Source organism: Corylus avellana, chromosome ca2 (assembly GCF_901000735.1).
Source record: "Corylus avellana chromosome ca2, CavTom2PMs-1.0".
NCBI classification, from domain to species: Eukaryota; Viridiplantae; Streptophyta; class Magnoliopsida; order Fagales; family Betulaceae; genus Corylus; species Corylus avellana.
In genome coordinates, this window is record NC_081542.1 from 47,142,837 (window position 1) to 47,163,102 (window position 20,266).

A 20,266-nucleotide genomic window follows, 5' to 3' on the forward strand; every position below is an offset into this window, starting at 1 on the left:
CTCATTTACTTCTATTAATTGCAAGCTGGAGGATTGAATCTACTAAACCTCTTGGCAGAAAATAGTTTCTTTTGCATCCCAGTTATTAGATAGTTTGGAGCGGGTTTGTCATTCAGTTAATAATTTCTTCTAGTTTCAGTAGTTAGTTCTGGTGAGATTCTTGATAACAAAAGTTAATAAATTTGTATGAAATTTGATCTTAAATTCAGAAATGAAACTGGTTTGCATATGTAAGTAATTTGGTTCCTTGGGTCTGCGATCGATCTCACTTATAGTGCGATTGATCGCACAATATTGAAAGCGCACTGGTACTACGATCGATCGCACACGATGCACAATCGTGTGCAATCGATCGCAAAATCTCAAACACCTTCTGGTACTACGATCGATCGCACACGATTGTGCAATCGATCGCAAAATCGTAAAACACCTTCTGGTACTGCGATCGATCGCACAATCATGTGCGATCGATCGCAGATAATTTTTTTTTAAATTTTTTTAGGACCATTAGCGTCGACTATGGTTTTCGTTTACATCATTATTAGGGTCGACTTTAAGTGGACGCTAATAGTTAATTTTTTTAAAAAAATTTTTTAGGACCATTAGGGTCCACAAAGTGGACCCTAATGGTTAACTATCAGCGTCCACTTTGATTTGGACGCTGATAGTGAATTTTTTTTTTTTTTTTTTTAAGACCATTAGGGTCCACTTTGTGGACGCTAATGGTTAACTATTAGCGTCCACTTTAAGTCGACGCTAATGCTTAACCATTAGTGTCGGCTATGGTTCCCGTTTACATCACCTTTAGGGTAAAAAATTGTGACTTTTAGGGTTGATAAAGTGGACACTAAAAGTTATCATTAGGGTCGACTTTAAGTAGACGCTAATAATCACACATTTAATCATTAGGGTCGGACTATTAGCGTCGACACCTTTAGGGGCCAAAAGTCGACGCTGTTGTCAACAGCGTCCACTTTAGGACTTTTAGGGTCGACTCAAAGTCGCCCCTAAAGACCTAAATTCTTGTAGTGCTAACAGATCATATTGAAATGAGTTCTTGAAAAAACTTGTGTTTGTCTTATTCAAAAGAAAGTAGTATACAAATTAATTTGGAGTAACTCCCTCGGCATGAACTACATAGATAAGACAGCAGACCAAGAGCATGTTTGGAATTGTGTTTGAAAAATAGAGCTTTGAAGTTAAAAAATATATTTTGGTAAAAGCTTTATTTTTAAGTTTTTGACAAAAATGCGTTTTGACAATTTTTAGGTTTTTTAAACCCTTAAAATTAAGCGCATTCAATTTTTTTTTACCAAATATGTTCTTTTTCTTCAAACGGACATTTTAGGAGTTAAACGTACTTTGAAATTTTAAGCCTCTTAAACGCACACTCAAACAGACTTAAGTCCTAGATAACAATGGATAACATCATCTCATATTTCAAATGTACTTAAATATTTGTAAGAAACTCACCATCATAGGTTTGTAATTTAAACTTCAGTTGTATAATAATAATAATAATAAATATAATAATAATAATAGAATAAATGTCAAAGTCCTCAATGAGGCAATTACAAACACATTACTGTTGGTTATTATATGTTGATTTCGGAGAAGATGAGCAAACTATCGAGGGTCAACTTCAGTAACTGATGCCTCATAAAAAGACTCCAGCTCCACTGCTTTGTTCAGCTTTTCTCTACTTCGATCTAAAAATGGTGGCTGCATAGGTGATGGTAGCGTAACAGAGTAACTGTTAAGCATGAGAACTATTGACGCCATTGTAGGTCGGTTAGCCGGATCTTCCTGAACACATAATAAGCCCATTTGGATGCACCTAGTAACCTCATTTCTTGAGCAAGAATGTCTCACTGTGGGATCCAACAACTCCATGGGTGTCCCACTCCTCCATTGTTTCCAAGCCTGCATTCATTCAAAATATTTATTTCCCATTATTATGTCTTCATTTTTTATTTTTTCTCATAAAAGCAGTACAAAATTGGATTATCCGATCCATACTCACATAACTCAGCAGGTCCTCGTCAAGTTCTGATTTATAGAAACAGCTATTCTTCTTCCCACTTATAATCTCTAGTAGTAAGACTCCAAAGCTAAAAACATCAGACTTTACCGAATATCGGCCATGTATAACATATTCTGGAGGCATATAACCACTACAAACCAATATCCCATCAGAACAACAACATAACTACAAAGATGAGAAGAAAATTATCTAAGGTTGTTCATAGTATCGTATTAGTAGAACTTAGTGCATATCAAGGTAATTGATCTCCTAGCTAGCTAGGATAATTTATTGTGAGTGTATGTACGTTAGAGTGTTGAGTCCCACATTGAGCAAAAATAAAGACAGTAATAGTTAATATACATAAGTGGAACCAAACTTATTAGCCTAAACTTTTGGGAAGGCGTGGTGCTTAAACATGTATATTAATAATGTGTTTTTTTTTTTTTTTTCTGGACATGTCCACACAAGAGGGGGGAGGGAGGATTCGAACTAGTGACCTCCACTTCATAAGGCGTGGTCCCCAGCTGATTGACCTACCCCTTGGAGACTATTAATGTGTTTTTGGTGGACTACCACAACATATATTTTTCTTTTCGATAATTCTCACATAAAAAAGACTATTGGTGTTATTGATCTAGATTATGCAAAAAGATAAATTAAAGATAAAAACTTACAATGTTCCAACAATTTGACTTGTATTTCCTTGTGTTTGATCCACTACAAATATCCTTGCCAAGCCAAAATCTGAAATCTTTGCATTCATATTGTCATCTAACAAAATATTGCTAACTTTCAGATCACGATGGATAATTCTAATCCGAGAATCTTCATGAAGATAAAGAATTCCTTGAGCTATTCCTCCAATAATCTTGTAACGTCCTGACCAATCTAATTGTCTTTGGTTTGCAGGATCTATTATTTTGTCAAAATTACTCAAGTTAGAATTAAAGGAACAAAATTCAAATGATTAAGGAAATATAATTTGATTCAATTTCTAAAAATAGTTTAGTCTATTATTTCTTAGAACTTCATGCTCCTTAGCAATGATTTGCAAGTTATTAATATATATCATGTATTCTTCAACGGCAAATTATATATGCATTCATAATTTAGACAATAAAGGAAAGGTAAAAAAAATAGAAAAGAGGTGGATGTAATGAAGTTTAGATTGGCCAAACCAAATAGAAAGTAATCAAGGCTTTTGTTGGGCACATATTCATAGATAAGTAACTTCTCATCTCCTTCCTCGCAAAATCCTAGCAGCCTCACTAGATTTCTGTGATTAAGTTTGGCTATCAATACAACCTCATTCTTGAATTCTACTGCACCCTGTCCGTATTTTTTGGATAGCCTCTTCACAGCTATTTGTTGTCCATCAGAAAAGGTACCCTGTGTTCAATTATAAATTTAATGATTAAATTCATCTCTTCCTATTAATTTCAGCTTTTGGAATAAGTAGTTAACATGCATGAGTCACATGACTAGTTATAAGAGTAGAAATTATGAGTTTGAACTATGTCTCTATAATTCACATGGTATTTCAATTAAGTATTTCACGTATTAGGCCTCCTTATTAATAAGAAAGTTAAGCCGCTACGTAAGTAAGAGTATTTAAATATAAATTAAATGATTAAACTTTTGAGATAAGATGTGATTAAACACCCCTAAAATATACTTGAACCAAAGGTTAAAACAGTCTCTAGGGTGCATATGAATCTCTCTAAACTTAGCATACTAAATAACTCCTACCTTATAAACCATGCCAAATCCTCCTTCACCAATCTTGTTATCATCTGAGAACTTGTCCGTGGCAGCATCAATCGTATCCAAATCAAATTGCAAGGATTCTATGGTTGTAATTTCAACTCCAGCTACATATTCAAACAGGAAATACAATAATTCTTAAAAATGAACAAAATTTTGACACCACAAAGACTTAAATAGAATTAATTAGATTTCGTGATCAAATAATTTTCTTTTTTTTTTTTTTTCATCACCATTTTCTTCGGATAAAGTGTTGCATTTCTTCCTTGCTCTCCTCCGAAGGAAGCAATAGGCAATGAAGAAAAGAACCACAGAGAAAGCAATTGGGATAACAATGGCAACAATTTTCAGCAGCGACGTTTTGCTTCCTCCTACTACAACACCTCCTGCATACAACAATATGAATCATTAACATGCTACATATTAATAAGACAGTCCATTAAAAGTAATCCTTAAATTATGAAAACAAAAAAAAAAAGTTTGATATTCTCTACCCACAATTCTCCGCCCTAAAAAGTTTGAAAGAATATGAAAGTGGATCTCCAGATACTTTGAAAAAGTTACTAGCTAAAATAGGAAAACATGATTCTTTTTTTTAGTTAAAATAAAGAATAAATTTAGAGAGCCCGATGAAAATAATCTTAGTACTTACTTTGAGGGGGTCTTACAATCTTATACACTTACAAAGTATCCTCAAAATATTAGATTGAAGAAATAAGTGTAATTTCTGTGTTTTAGGGAGAAAAAGAAGACCGCGATGGATGCATGGAGATGGAAAACAGGGAATGAAGGGAGGAGGGAGAGGATGGAGTCCATCCCTCCTCCCTTGAAGAGCACACTGACGGTGCTGGAGGACCTCACAAGGAGGTAGGTGAACTAACTCTTCGAGAGTGAACGATTTTTTTTTTTTTTTTTCATATGAGACCTATTAATTCTGTTTGGACGTATAAGTTGTATATGATTTGGACAGCTAAATATTGATGAGTTGATCATAATCTCTTTAATTTCATACCTGGAGCAAGAGAAGGAAATGCAGGCTCCGAAGCAGCTGCGGAGTTGTAAAATTTGTTCAATCCATATCTAAGAATACAACTTGGTCGCAGAACCCATCCGCCTTGTTTTCCATCACAGCACGTAGGAAGTTGCAATCTGGCGCCTCGGATACATTTATTGCAATCGGAAACAGTCAGGTCTGGCGTGCACTGCACGAGGCTGTACAGCGTCTGTGACCCCAACAGTGAACTGTTGAATTTCACTTCCTCCGTCGCAAACTTCTTTCCCGTCGAAGAATTGGACGCAAGGGTCGCCAACGAAACCATTGTCCTGCCCAACAACTCGTTGAACTGGTCTTTCTCTGCCTCTGGCATAGTCAGCTGGCTCCCCATGTTTTTGTCGGGCCCTTCGTCCATGGTGGTCAAGATCTGGAGGCCGGAGTAACGTACCATGCACTCTTCGTACCATATTATAGCCGCTGTCTGTAAGATGCAGCGTTGTAATATCTCTTTGGCTCCGCTGGCAACGCAGTCTTGACAGACGGTGGCGTTGATGTCGCCACGGCACAAAAAGATGCCGGCGAGCACTCCGGCGGAGGCATGGGAGAACCCAGTGACGAGGGTGGCGTTAGAGGAAAGAGAAGAGAGAACGAGGTCGAGATTGGATTGGAAGGTGCTGTTGGCCGTGAAGTCTTCCCCTGAGCAAAAGTGATAGTTGTAAGTGGGTGCTGCTTCATTGCCACTGCTAAGGCTAAGCAACGAAATCACCAAGAGAGACGAAAGGAACATAAGAAATTTGAAAGAAGGCAGTTTTGGGCAGTTAATCACCCTCTCTAATCTTCTCCAATATTCCATGGTTGTTTGTTTCATCAATGAGATATATATATATATATATATATATATATATATATGATGCAATTGGGGCCTTTTGACTATGACCAACAAAAGCAGCTTTTATTATTTGTATTTTTATTAGTTTTACACGAGTACTAGGAACATTTTACGGTAAACCTTTAGCACGCACATAAGTGACATTGTAAACTTCTAAAGCGTGAAAACTTAACATTGAAACCTTTTAAAATTTAAAGGTACAAATACAAAAGTGTCTGAATCTCAGGGAGTAATAAGTGAAGTTAGATTCATAAATTACTATCAATTTAATACATGGAGTTCTAATTTGAACAATCTGTCTCTTAGATTTATAAAGTATGACAAATTAAATTAAGTATTATACTATAACTAATCAATTAAATGGCTGCATCTACATGAGTTCTACTATATTAGCATAATGTTTAAATTAAAATAATTCGGATGGATGGAAATTTAGTAATTTCGAATGGGTAGGAGTAATAATTCAATTAGAAATTAATATTTAATATGACAGAATTCAAGCCATGCATTATTTATCCTATGCTCATGAAAAAGGGATTGAGTTGGACGGTATAGAATTGGCTGTACGTACCCTACGAAATTTAATATCAACGACTCACTTGTTTCCAACCATTAATACAACAAACAATAAACCAATTGAACCGTTGTAACGTGTTGACAAAGATTTTCCAATTTTCTCAAAAATGTGAAGAGACCCAAACTCGATCGGTCATGCTCATTTTTTCCTTATCGTGTGTTTTGGTTTTCTAAAGCATATGGAAAAAGTAGATGAAATTAATGTGTGCAACTACTTGGAAGCTTGGAAATGGCTTTGGCTTCACATTTAATAGAATTGATGCCAACCATTTTGATCAAGGTCTTCCTTTTGCATTTACTACGTATGGAATATCAAGCATTAGTTAGTGTTGTAGTATATTGTAGGATATGATTTGATATTATAATTGATTATAATTAAATCAAATTAAATTTGAATACATTCAATTACGATTTGATTTCGTCTCTCATACCATTTTTGTATTCTCTCCACCTCCTTATAAATAGTTGGTATAAAAAAGTTATCAAATGAAAGTAAATGTACGTAGAAGAACAAAAGGGTAATACGTGGAAGTACATTTTTCAACAAAAAAAGAAGAAAAAAAAGCGTCAAGTACACTTCAAAATTTGTGACCCCAAAGTATGGTCCATTCGTATGGACTGGGGGGAGTGGCCTCATTGGAGGGAGCCTTGTCTTATGTCATGGGACAAGTTTTCCAATTTGAACGAGTCCATTAATTGTAATTGGAATTCGATCCAAAATTCCAAGCCAAACTCCAGTACGAATATAGTCAATAGGTAGAAAAGAAGTGAGAAAAATGACGTACATTGAAATTATAGGCAAATCAGAAGGACAATAATGTGCGGTGACTTGAATCAATCAAGTCTTACCGTGTGGGGATCGGCAGTCTTGCCTGTTTTTCTAACTTGGTTTTATTTTTTATTTTTTTAGCGTCCGACTTGGTTTTGGAGTCTTGCACAAACGGACAAGGTTATACTTCATCAAGGATTTCTTTATTAGAAGCAGTTTTTTTATTTTTTACAAAATGCAAGTTTCCTATCAATCCTTATATTTTTTTACATAATCTCAACACAGTTTCGAAAGAAAAGAAATGAGACAAAAATATTTTGGGAAAAAAAAAAAATAATAATGAAGCTAAAGTGCTACCTAATATTTAGGGAAACAAAAAAAAAAAAAAGAGATTATAGGAAAACTGTTGTAAATGCTCTTATACTATATATTTTAATTGTCCAAAAAAATGTTACTCAACATTTTCAATTGTTGTGAATGCTATTAAACTATTGTTGCCATAATGTTTAAACCATTTTGGCATATTGTCTTTAACCAGTCACGGCCATCGGTTGCAACCCACCAACTCTAGGGAGTTTCCAGGTCACCCTCTTTGCCTATGCCGTCGACGATCGATGCTGTGTCCATGAAAAAAATGAAAAAAAAAAAAAAAAATCATTGATTTTTTTTTTTTTTTTTTTTTAAGTTGAGTGGATGTTAGAATATATTTTTATATTCAAATTTAATTTGATCGGATCTCTTACCTTTTAAGTAATCATACTATTTTTATATTTATATTAGTCTCATCTATGTACGTAGTTTTCTTATAAGTATGATTGTTTTCTATTATCAATCATATTAAATCAATAAAAAAAAAATGGCTTAAAACAAAATTGTCTCTCTTTTTATTATGTTTTCACTTTTCCTTCACTAGGCAGCTAAGTGATTCAGAAAATATGATAGTATATTTATAGGGGTGTCAATGCGGGCGGTTTAACCGTCTAACGGTTAGCGGTTAGGAGTTATTGGATTTACTAACCGTAACCGCTAACCGTTAACCGCATTTTTATATAATATATTTTTATAATTATAATTATAAAAATATTTATACATATAACATAATCACTTGATCATTAAATCACATTTTAAAAAAAATAATAATTAAATCATAATTTGAGTATTAATATATTATCACTATAATTTATATGATTATATCATATAATCACTTGATCATTAAATCACAATTTTTTTAAAAACTAATCAAATCACAATTTGAGTATTAATATATTATAACTATAGTTTATATGATTATATCACATGATTAATTGATTATTAAATCATTTGATTATATAATAACAAACTATACATATATAATATGACATAATTCATAAGTATACCAATTCATACTAATACAATAATTAAATATCTAGAGACTTATTTCTAATGTATGTTATAAACTTATAAGTCTATATATGTTATAACTCTACATATGCATATAAACAATATAAATGTATAATATCAATACTTAATCATATGATTCAATGACAATTCAAATACTTTATTCAAGACTTCAAGTGAATCATATTATTAATGTACAATGATGATATGATTCGTATAATATCAAATTAAGTAATTGACATTGGATTAAACAATGACCAATATTGTGTTACTTATAAACACAATTTAATTACAATACAATTATATTAGGCACGTTTTGATATGTGTACATGCTTGTGCCTTAATATTATTATGTTTAAGTATATAACTTTTCTTCTTTTGATGTCCACAGGATTTGCTAGAGGACCAAATGAGAGGATTGATGAAGTTTTAATGTTTTATTTGTATCATTTAATGTTTTATTTGAACTTATTTTATATGCTTTGTGTTGAACTTTATATATATATATATGTTGTGACAATTGTTTGAATTATGAACTTTTTTTTATATGTTGTGTTGAATTTTTTTTTTTTTTTTAAAAAAAAAAAGTTAATTGGTTATGATTTAATATTTAAGGAAATTTTTTTAAAGTACAAGTAAATGTAAATCTTGGGTCAAATACTTTTGATTTTTCAATATGGACTCTTTTATAGCAATTAGGCCCAAGAAGACACTAAAAATACAAACAAAAAAAAAAAAGCCCAAAAATGCCGAAAAAAACCCTAAAGAAAGCCCAAAAAGCCCAAAAAAAAAAACTCAATTTTGAAAAAGTTGTTAACCGGCGGTTATCTATTTCACTAACCACTAGGCGCGCGGTTAGCAGTTGCAGTTAGTGAAATCTACTAACTACTAAGGCGGTTAAGCTTAGCGGTTATTGCCAATAACCGCTAACCGTAACCGATTTGACACCCTATATATTTACACCATCAAGAAAAGTCAAGCCACCAAGGAAATTCATAATGTCTCAGTCAAAGTTGGGAAAATACCTCGACAGTGGAAGAAGGCCGGCGCATGGCAGGAAAATTGATTGATGAAGGCCGGCGGTTGGAAGAAGGGTGGCCAGTGAGCATGGTCGTGAGTGGTAGCATGGGTGGATGAAACTGTTGGAGAAAATTAGATATGATTTTGAAGAAAATAGATCTAGAAACTCAATTAGATCCGGTGGGATGGCAGTAGACGAGAAAGAGAAAAGAGAAAAAGAAACAAGGGAAGGGAGAGGAAAGAAGAGGGTAGTAGAAGGGAAGAGGAGATCTAGAGGGGTCGGCAGCAATAAGTTTGTGGTGCTCTCTAACATTTGCAAGTTGATATAAAATTTTAACACATTTTATTATTTGAGTTAATTAAATAAATTAACTCGAATCTTAAACAATCAAATCTCGAGTATCTTGAGTTTATATATATACACACACATACAATACATTTATTATATACACATGTACCCATAAATATACTTTGTACTCATAAACACACATATATTTATATCAAAGCTCAATACTACAATAATTTAAAGGGTTAAGTACCTAATTCTCCCCTAGGTTTCGGCACTTTATTTTTTGCCCTCTAAGGTTTCGTTTGGATCACAGGAGGTACTTGTGGTTTTTAGAAAGACAGGGATGATACCACCATTAAAATTACGTCTACAACTTAACGGAACGCCACATCAGCACCAATCAAATGTTGGCACATGTCATGTAATTATTATTATTTTTTAAAATTAAAAAGATTAAAAAAATATTTTTTTTCCAAAAAAAAAAAATATTGGGAACCCCATTTGGCTACATGGTGGAGGCTGAGCCACCCCCATGCCCCCCCCCCCCAAAATGGCCAACGCCACCCTCATATATATTCTTTAATTTTACAAAAAAAATCAAAAAAATTAATTAAATGACACGTGACAACATTTTTCGTACTGACGTAGCATTCTGTTAAGTTTTGAACAGAATTTTAACGGAGGTAATATCTCCGTTTTTATCAAAATCACAGATATCCTCTATAATCTAAATGAAATCATAGGGGGCAAAAAATAAAGTGATGAAACCTTAGGGGAGAATTAGGTATTTAATCCTAATTTAAACTATATCTATTATACATTAGGAAAAAATTTCATTTTATCTTTTTAAATACTTGAGATGATCACCTTACAAAGTTAAATAATACTATAAAATTAATAAATATGAGTGATTGAAAAGGGTTGAAAAAATCAAAATTCTCAAATTGCAAATTTTTAAAGTTTATGACACATTAAAAATGCTTAATAGTTTAGAGGGGCAACGGAAGTTGCTCCAAAAGATAAACTTCTTAGAGTAAAAGCTTGAGTTTGTTGAAATAAGATAAGACACCTCATCAGTAACTGAAAACATGTTGCATCTGCATGCAGCTTGGACATGTCTTGTTATTTTGGAAGAGAAAATAATTAAGCAAAGAAAGGAAGAAAATGAGGGCTTTGATTTCATTGAATTATTTTCTCACCGTTCTTTTTTTAAGGAAATTTCCTCCAAAGTACAGTCCAATGGGCAACGGAAGTTTCTCCAAAAGATAAACTTCTTAGAGTAAAAGCTTGAGTTTGTTGAAATAAGATAAGACACCTCATCAGTAATTGAAAACATGTTGCATCTGCATGCAGCTTGGACATGTCTTGTTATGTCTTGTTATTTTGGAAGAGAAAATAATTAAGCAAAGAAAGGAAGAAAATGAGGGCTTTGATTTCATTGAATTATTTTCTCACCGCTCTTTTTTTAAGGAAATTTCCTCCAAAGTACTGTCCAATTTAATTATATATTCCTTGTTCAACAATAACATAATTTATTAATTGAATAAACGGACAATAATTGGGTTCAAATATTAAAATATCCATATCCTATTAACACGCTGTCCAGGTTGCACATGCATTTAATATTAACATAAAATATTGACTCGCCTAATTAGCCCCATCACCGCATCGACCGGAGAGACATACTAATTAAGAATGCGCGAAGACAGTAACGCGTCCATTGACGACGGGGCGGGCAAATCAGGTTTAGGCGTCTTGGCTTGTCCTATTCCACTTCTGTCTCGATCAAACTTACTATTCAAAGCTTGAAAAGCCCCTCAGTCAATGTAGAGATATTTAAGTATGCAGAGGGGCCGCTATTGTTTTTGTTATCTTCAATTCCAATACAAAATATATAGTTTTTCAGTCTTAACATGTTTGACCTGATTCCACGACCAGCTAATAATGCACTGATAAAATTTCATGACATGGAGGACCAAAGATCATTGGCTTCATAGCAGGGGCTTCAGAAATGGCACCCCAACACAAAACTAAAGGTCAGCTACCTCACCCTTATCAAGGCCTAAATTAAACTTGTCATTTTACGCGCGGTGCAATGGTTTCCTCTATATTTACTTTTCTTTCTTTTTCCCATTTTCATGCTCACTGCTCAAGTATTGTGGAAAAACTGGAGAGAGGGGATTCCTTCAAATATTGTGGATCTAACAATAAGGCCAGGCTCGACAACTGAAATTATGAGATGCATGTACATTACATTAATATGTGTTCAAGAAAATATAGCTAATAGACCCAGTGGCGGAGCCAGACAATTCACATTGGGGGTGCCGCTAAAATTTTTTTTGCGTCCTAAAAATTTTCTCAACCTTAAAAATTTGGTAATTCACACAATATATGCATCACAAAAAAAATATATCTATAAAAGTTCATAAATACGTACTCAAATTGATATATTAGAAATATAACATGTCGACACTATATCAAAAAGAAAGAAATACAAAAAAAAAAAAAAAAAAAAGTGTCTAAAACTATACTTTACTGTCTCTTAAAAGTACAAAATCATCAAGTATCGAATCTAAATCGAATTTCTCAGAAATTTCCCTTTCAATATAGAGAACTAAACTATTTGTAAGAAAATTATCCTCAATTTTGTTACAAAGTCGTGTTTTAACAATTTTCATGGCTGAACATGTTCGTTCAGTAATTACTAACATGTATTATTCTCTTAATTTGATTAAAGCCTAAAGAGGCTAAACAATATCTTAATATAACACAACAGCAATATAACACTTCCGGAATAAAAAAAGTAAGCAGATTCTTACACTTTAAAACACAAAAATCCATACTTCGGTTCATGACCACCCATGAATTGAAAAAAAAAAAAAAAAAAAAAAAATGCCAAACTCTACAACTGGGAGTCCCAGTTGTGTTCACCATTAGTCTCCTAGCAGCAATTTGTGTGTGTATATATATATATATATGCTGGTGAGGGACCTAAATTATTCAGTCACTGAAAACCCATTTTTATTTTAACAAACCTTTAGCCTAGATTGTGTTTTTTCTTTTCTTTTTTGTTTGTTTGATTTGGGTAACTAGGTTAGCCGAATTGAGAAATAATTACATGTCTAACACTAAAGTCTAGAGAAGAAAATGAATATGCCAATAAAGAAGGGGACCAGAAATCTTGGGATATCTCAGTGTCGCTAGTAAGTGGTATCAATCTAGGCCCCAATAAGTTCCTGAAGTAGCCACAGAGTAGGGAAAAAGAAAAAAAAAAAAAAAAATTAAATTGTTAGGGGTGCCGTCAACCACCAACGTGGCTCCGCCACTGAATAGACCAACCATGGCTTAAGTGGTTCTCATGCTTAATAGCTACTCCATCACTTTTGTAGTACCCTCCAAACCTGCATTTTTTATGCACAGTAACATTAACTCAGAAACAACATCTAAATGAGAGCAAAGCATACAGATTATAGAGTCAGATGAAAGATCTAAAGGCAACTCTGTCCAAACCTCAATAAATGAGGCTTCAATTACTAAGCTCTACCCGTGCTAGTACTAGTGCTTTGTTGAAGCTATAAATAAGAGTGTATATTTTGAAATGTTAAACTACTTTGGGACATGATTCTATAGTATCTACCATGTAGTATATTAAATACGTTGTTCCTGTTTGGATGCAGCTTCAAACTATTTTGTAGTCGAGAAAACAAAATCTCTTTGATCACAATATTGTCCTATATAATCCAATGGAACATTTTTCTGCCGGTTTGTTGTGTTAGAATATTAATTAATTTAATATAAAATAACAAATAATTTAATATAGTATCCAAACAAATTAAGTCCAGCCCCTATTTCACTCCACCCCTCCCTTCAACTGACTCCAGGTCTACGTCCCCACCAACCTTGCCCCTCATGCTAGTGCAGACCATGGTGGCAAGGAATATGATGAAAGAGCTTGGTGGAAGGTTGAATCAACTGCGGAGGCTAGTTATTGTAAAGCTCAGAAGAGAAAATGGGGCCATTAATATATATGATAAATGATGGGGAATTGGGTGACTCCATCCCTCTTAACAAATTTGGAAACCGAATATTTTGACTCTTCTAATTAATAATATATGTGTGGATACTGCTTTTTATGCTTTCTTTGCGTTGGAAGGAAGTTTCACGTACAGTGGGACATCTAATTAGCACTCATCTGCATGCAGTCATTAAGAGGAAAAAACATACTAATTGAATTGAATTGTAGACATGCATTTACACAAACAATTAAGAATGCGCGTTTGGCGCACGAAGAATAGTAACGTGTCCATGGACTTCGTGGCTTGTCCTCTACCACTTGTGTCTCGATCAAACCGCGTGCATAACTAATCAGATTTATTGGTATTCAAAGCATGTATGAGAAACCCCGGTCCTCAGTCAATGTAGAAATATTTAAGTATGTAAAGTGGGTCATTTCTTCAACAGACAAATAATTTTTTAGGTTTACGTGCTTGACCTGATTCCCGGACCAGCTAATATTGCACTGATCAACTTTTTGAATAGAAAAAAACTTTCATGACAGACTCACATTTTTAAAACCTACTAGTACTTTTTGAAGCTAAAATAGAGCAGGCACGGGGTAATTAGAAAAGGTTGAATGTTTGAATTCAACATTAGATTTTTGCAAGATCATTGACTTTAGAGGCTTAACAAATTACACCAACACAAACCTACCTCACCGCCTCACCCTTCTCAATAAAAAGCTTCTTATATTAATTTTACGCACTGCGCAATGGTTTTTTTTTTTTTTTTCCGATGAATGAGAAATTTCATTAAAACCAAAGCTAAAAAACAGAGCAACACCTCAATGACAATCCCTTACAAAGGCTGAAAACCAGCCAAAACAAAGTAAAACAAACTCCTCAATCATGCCAACATTCACAAGCATATCAGTATGCAAATTCCACAAAGAACACAAAGCAAGACTTTCTCACTTTCAAATAGAAGGTGTAGATGCAAATGATTAGTAAAACAGGAACAACAGTAGGCACTAATAACTGCAGTTTTAGATGAGTGACGTTCCTTTCCTGTAAACACCACAACTCTGCTTTTATTACAACATTTCTTCCAATGGATACAGGGAAAAAGTTATCGTAATTAATAAGTGAAGTCCAACACATAAAATGCTTAATTGAAATGGAAGTGAGTTATGAAGACAAGATTCGAATTCAAGACTTTTGTTTTGATACTATGTTAAATAATTATTTATTTTAAAAAATTAAAATTGATAAAAAATAATAAATTTAATCATTAAATCAATAATCTAACAAACAGTAGCAATGGAAGTGGATGTTAGAAAATATACATAGTGATCACAAGAGTGAATAGTTGATATGGCATACTTATTTGACCCGAACGCATTGATTTGACTTAGGACTTTAGATTAAGCTAACAGATAACCAAATAGGGCTAAATAGTATAGGCCATTTTGGTGTATAGTATAACCAAATGGGCCTATAGTATAGGCTAAATAGTATAGGCCATAGGCAATTTTGGTGTATACGATCAATGACATATATGATCAAACACCTCGTGAACATATATAAGAGATATCCATAATCTTGTAAAAGTGTTTTGAAACATTGATCCAACTCCTTGATGCTTGTGTTTTCCTATATATGAAAATAATTAACCCTGAGCAAAAAAAAAAAAAAAAAAAAAAAAGAAGAAGAAGAAGAATGAATCTACGTATTTTACTATCAAACATATATCGCATGTCATGGATATTGGTAAAAGCAGGGGGCATATAGAACATATTTATTGGGAGGTTACTAAACAAATAAGATAACTTTTTTTCTAAGGCGTGAAGCATGAATAGTACTATACCTTCTGAAGATGTCGTCTCAGCTGCAGGGTCAAAGAAACTGTATACCTCGTACCTTAAATCACATCTGGGTGCTATATATCTCCCTCCCTGCTTTCCATCACAACATTGTGGAATATATTCCGCAGCCTTCCTCAGGCAGTTGCTGCATTCCAGCTCGTCCAAATCAGGAGTGCACATCAAAAGTGCATGTATTGTTTCAAAATCTGGAGCAGCGGCACTTCCCACAGCAAACTTGCGAGTAGAGCTTCCTGATGCAGCGCGGATTCTTAGCCCATCTAACAAGGGTTTTAGCACCTTGTTGAACCCTTCTACGTCGGACACGTTCTTTGTGTTGTACTAGGCAGATAAAGGGCTATCTTCCATAACACCAAATATGAGTTTGTTCGAATATCTCACCATACATGTTGTGTACCATATGATTGCCTCCTTCTGGTTGGGACAATACTGTAAGAGATCGTGACTTGACTTGTTGACACAACTTCGGCATTCTTCCGTAGAGATGTCTCCTCTACAAAGTGCAATGGCGTTGACTTTGTCAGGGTCTTCTCCGGCGGAGAAATTGTAAAACCCGTAATCTATTTCGGTGTTGGAAGACATGGAGGCCAGGAGGGTGTTGAGGTTTGCCTTGTAGGTACTGTTAGTGGTGTAGTTACCAGTTTCAAAGCAGAAGTGAGGGTCTTGGGCAAACGTGAGAGCAACAGCATGGAAGAGAATGAAGCAGAAAGATAAAACTAGTCTTGAACAACACATGATCTTCGTTGATGTTCCTCTTCGCAGTACGTTGGGAAGATATTTCAATCTCGGAATCTATATGATCATCATTCCGGAAATTGTTATGGAGGAAAGGAGCGATGGACTTTATCGGAAACTTATACTGCTTCTTTATTCAGTATTCCAAGTGGCAAACACCAAAGTCCACGATATAGAAAATCTCGAGTCCGAAAGCTTTATTTTATTTTGGAAAAGAACAACATGTGGCTTTTTGCCTTAGAAGTAGTTGGCAAATAGTACATGCAATTTATTTATTTATTTATTTTATTTTATTTTTTCATTTTCCATTTTGTGTTTCAAAAATAGAGAGACGCATTGATATTATAATTAGATATTTTTATACTACATTTTTATCCCATAAAGATATTTTTAACTAATTTTTTATTTTTTATTTTATTTTTTTTTAATAATGATTGATTTGAAGATTGTCAAGTTTATGTAAGGAATAATTATAAGATTAAAATATAATTTCTAGTATTCTTCTTACTCTTTTAAGTGCTTTGGTAAATACTAGCTCCATTTTTGCTAAATATGAACATAATTTCATAATTGATCACGATCGAGATGACTAATTCAAATTGATCTTGAGACAAATGGGAAATCAGAGAATCTAATTCTTAGTGGATAGCTAGCGCATCAGTGTCACTGCCTGCCAAACACGAAATTTTGCCATTCATGTCATAAGTTTTAAGATATCTAAATCATCACATGGGGACAAACTCAAGAGGCTAGGACATCATCAATCGCGATCAGCGATCGGGATCGCCATTTTCGCTGACTCTAGAATTCAAATCCACGTGAATTTTGACTAAGCAAATGATATCTATTCTATCGTTTCCCACGCTCTGTGTGTCGTTGGAGTTTTTTTTTTTCCAAAAAGTTTCTCATCCCAGCAGTTGCTAAAACATTTTATCGAACAGTACTGGAATGTCGTCGCAAATCTCGCAAACGATGTCTTTATCGTCGCATGCGGCTGTTGAAGCAGATTTTTGAATGGTTGGGTCCGCCGACAATGAGGACCACGCCACGTGGGATTGAGAGATAAAAGAGAATGACAAATAGCATTACCCATGAATTGAAGGGAATAATTATTTGGTGTGAGCGAACAGTTGAGTGAGCTGGCAATAGGGAGTCGACTAAGGTGTGAGTTTGGTTTTTACTTCGCTACAATGGGCATCTCTTGAAGACTCCTTATGTTCTTAGCAGTCGAGCCCCATAGGCCATTAGTATTATGGTCCCTAACGAGCAAAGGCCTAAGAGCATTTTCAACAAACTATTTTGGTGAGCCAATTTGCTAAAATTGTCTAAAATAGGTCCTCAATCTCACCAATTTGATGAGACATTTTTGGTGGGTGATCAGTATGTTATAAACCTAATATCCTACATAGGTTAACTATAATATTAACTATGTGTATATAAGCTTTTGAACATCATCCATTTACAAATTTGTTTTTAAGAGTGAGTTCTATCCAAAGCCAAACACAAATTTACGAGTTTGAGCCAAGAAGGAGGCGATCTATGTATATGTGCTGGATTAAAATATTTATAAGTGTGAGCAATGCATGTTCACTCACCAAAAAATAAAAAAACATTAAAAATTTAAGTTTTTCTCTCCTCCATTTTCTATTTCCTTTTGGGTTTGGCTTTGAAAAAGAATATTGGAATGGAATAATGAAAATAGATTAGCTAAAATTGTAAGGCTACTTGGTGTGCTTTAAAAAAGTGGATAATTAAAATCAAGAAAGTAGATTTTTAGCTCTTTTATTTAGTAAAATCTAGTGAGGCTATTGAGAATGCTTTAATAGGTTAGTTGAATCACTATTTTTTATTTTCGTCTTTTTTGTTTTTTGTTTTATTTATTTATTTATGAATCACCATTTCAATCTCGTTGATATTGTTAAAGTATTGATTCAGTAATTAAATTTACTTATTACAATCAACTTAAAATAAAGTGGTGATTTAAGGTGTTTGGCCTTGGTGTAGGGCGGTAGCCCAAATGACAACGTGGGCTTCTAACAAAGGTTTAAATTGCGTTAAGGAAGATATCATTGATCGGGAAATGGTAAGTGTCTGTGGAAGCAATTGTTGGCAGAGCCAGAGTCGCCGGAAAATCATTTTTTGGAGCCATCTTCACTTCTAGTGTAAATACAACATCCTAAAAGAGCTAGCAGCAACATTGGACTATGCATGATGAAGTCAACTATCTTCGCTTTTACTGTAAATACAACATATCCTAAACGGTCAACGATGCGGCCCATCTCTATTAATGGTTAATGCCCGTCAAAGGAAATCGAAGTGCAGACTATTTTTCTAGCCTTCGGAAGATATTCAAATTGTTTAAATTAATTTAATGTTAATCAACTAGAGAATCTTCATCCTTTCTGTGCTTTTGTTTTTGACTAAACTATAGGAGTTTTATATTGCTTTTTTCTGCTACTTTTATATCTTTCCACGTTCAATAATAAAAGGTCGTGGTTGACAATTCCAAGACAAAACAAAAGCTTCAAAAATATAATATAGGGTTTATCAAGCGTCCGGTGGTGAGTGAATGTTGACAAAGTGGAAATGGACACTTTGCGTTTACACTCACGTTAACACATTTTATTGACTTAGGAAATTGTTCAGTCTATTGCAATTTACATACATGACGCATTGAGTGGCTGCACCATTAGTTTTGAAGAGTGTTGAGGTTCAATAATGTCGCTGTTCTGCTCATTTGGACGGCTTTTAGAACATGCTTTGCGGGGTGCGATTTCGAATTAATGCCATAAAAGGATTTGACTTCTCTCACTGGACACCAATTGGTTTTCAGATGAGATGGTCAAAGGCTCGATCCAACAAATAGTATCAGAGCCAGGGTCATGGGTTCGAGTCGCGGGAGCCTCATATTAAGGAAGAGATTGTTGAGGTTCAATAATGCCACTGCTCTGCTCACTTGGACAGCTCTTAGAACATGCCTTGCGGGGTGCGATTTCGAATGCCGTAAAAGGATTTTGCTTCCCTCACTGGACACCAATTGGTTTTCAAATAAGATGGTCAAAGGCCCAATCCAACAAAGAGAAAATAACACTGAAACACAGATGTGTGAATTGTAGGAAGAAAGGGAAAAATGAGAGAAAATTGTCAAAGGTGATAATTGGTTTGGCGGCTTATATCAAAATAAGTCGAGCAAAACATACCATTCTTTTTTTCTAAGAAAAAAGGGTAAGAAATGACGATCAACTGTGGCTACTCTACTATATAACTATAGTAGCACCTATCTGTTGGACAGTGTTTAGAAATTGCAATTGCTTCCTTAAAACCAATTGATCCATAATTTGACCTAGTCCCACGAGAATACTAGTAAAACTTAAAGACGGTTAATATTAATCAAAGCTTATGTTAATAATTCTTCATTGTAGAGAGTCGAACTCACGCCTTAAAGCAAAATACACTTTATTTCTGATGTATTACCATTTTAGCATTTTAACCTTTAAACACCAAGTATCAAAGTGAGAGAGAGAGAGAAATCGCTCCATTCAACAGAGAGCAATCTCATCTTGTGCTATAATTGTGGCACTAGTACATTAACACATGGAAATTATCATAATTGTAATAGTACTTTCTCACTAATATTGTAGGCTTGGAAAAACTGGAGAAAAGGGACTGCTTCAAATATTGTGGATCCAACAATAAAGCCAAGGTCGACAACTGAAATTATGAGATGCATCCACATTGCATTACTATGTATTCAAGAAAATGTAGCTAACCGACCAACCATGGCTTTAGTGATTCTCATGCTAAATAGCTACTCCATCACTCTTTGCAACCTCCATTTTTTATGCATAGTGACATTGAAAGATCTAAAGGCAATTCTATCCAAGTCTCAGTAAATGAGACTTCAATTACTAAGCTCTACCCACACTAGTGCTCTGTAGAAGCTATAAAT

At 34.2% G+C, this 20,266-nt stretch overlaps 3 protein-coding genes across 3 annotated transcripts in view; 1 reads left to right on the forward strand and 2 right to left on the reverse strand.

Moving 5' to 3' along the window:
* LOC132170055 (kinesin-like protein KIN-14I) overlaps nucleotides 1-215 on the forward strand; it is a 1,773-nt gene extending 1,558 nt beyond the window's left edge. The window contains exon 5 of the mRNA XM_059580968.1: nucleotides 210-215. Within this exon, the coding sequence (XP_059436951.1) occupies nucleotides 210-215 (6 nt within the window). The remainder of the gene's footprint in view (nucleotides 1-209) is intronic.
* Nucleotides 216-1,607: 1,392 nt separating this feature from the next.
* LOC132170056 (cysteine-rich receptor-like protein kinase 10) lies at nucleotides 1,608-5,637 on the reverse strand. The gene is made up of 7 exons (XM_059580969.1): nucleotides 4,803-5,637; nucleotides 4,024-4,161; nucleotides 3,776-3,897; nucleotides 3,205-3,415; nucleotides 2,701-2,938; nucleotides 2,024-2,174; nucleotides 1,608-1,923 (listed from the first exon to the last, which is right to left on the reverse strand). Exons 1-7 carry the CDS (start codon nucleotides 5,635-5,637, stop codon nucleotides 1,627-1,629), a joined length of 1,992 nt encoding a protein of 663 aa, XP_059436952.1. The 3' UTR covers nucleotides 1,608-1,626.
* A 7,436-nt stretch (nucleotides 5,638-13,073) lies between these two features.
* Nucleotides 13,074-16,317, reverse strand: LOC132170057 (cysteine-rich receptor-like protein kinase 25). Its single transcript, XM_059580970.1, has 3 exons — nucleotides 15,991-16,317; nucleotides 15,567-15,903; nucleotides 13,074-13,105 (listed from the first exon to the last, which is right to left on the reverse strand). Exons 1-3 carry the CDS (start codon nucleotides 16,315-16,317, stop codon nucleotides 13,074-13,076), a joined length of 696 nt encoding a protein of 231 aa, XP_059436953.1.
* Nucleotides 16,318-20,266: the final 3,949 nt, after the last annotated feature.

What these genes read in the sequence shown, in the direction of transcription:
- LOC132170056 (XM_059580969.1), bottom strand. Translation starts at nt 5,637, where the DNA reads ATGGAATATTGGAGAAGATTAGAGAGGGTGATTAACTGCCCAAAACTG. An exon ending in ATTTCCTTCTCTTGCTCCAG is followed by an intron (nt 4,162 to 4,802) that starts GTATGAAATTAA and finishes GTGTTGTAGTAG; the next exon opens with GAGGAAGCAAAACGTCGCTG. An exon ending in CACTTTATCCGAAGAAAATG is followed by an intron (nt 3,898 to 4,023) that starts GTGATGAAAAAA and finishes TTGAATATGTAG; the next exon opens with CTGGAGTTGAAATTACAACC.
- LOC132170057 (XM_059580970.1), bottom strand. Translation starts at nt 16,317, where the DNA reads ATGTGTTGTTCAAGACTAGTTTTATCTTTCTGCTTCATTCTCTTCCAT. An exon ending in ATTGTCCCAACCAGAAGGAG is followed by an intron (nt 15,904 to 15,990) that starts GCAATCATATGG and finishes TTATCTGCCTAG; the next exon opens with TACAACACAAAGAACGTGTC. An exon ending in TGAGACGACATCTTCAGAAG is followed by an intron (nt 13,106 to 15,566) that starts GTATAGTACTAT and finishes TAAAAAATGCAG; the next exon opens with GTTTGGAGGGTACTACAAAA.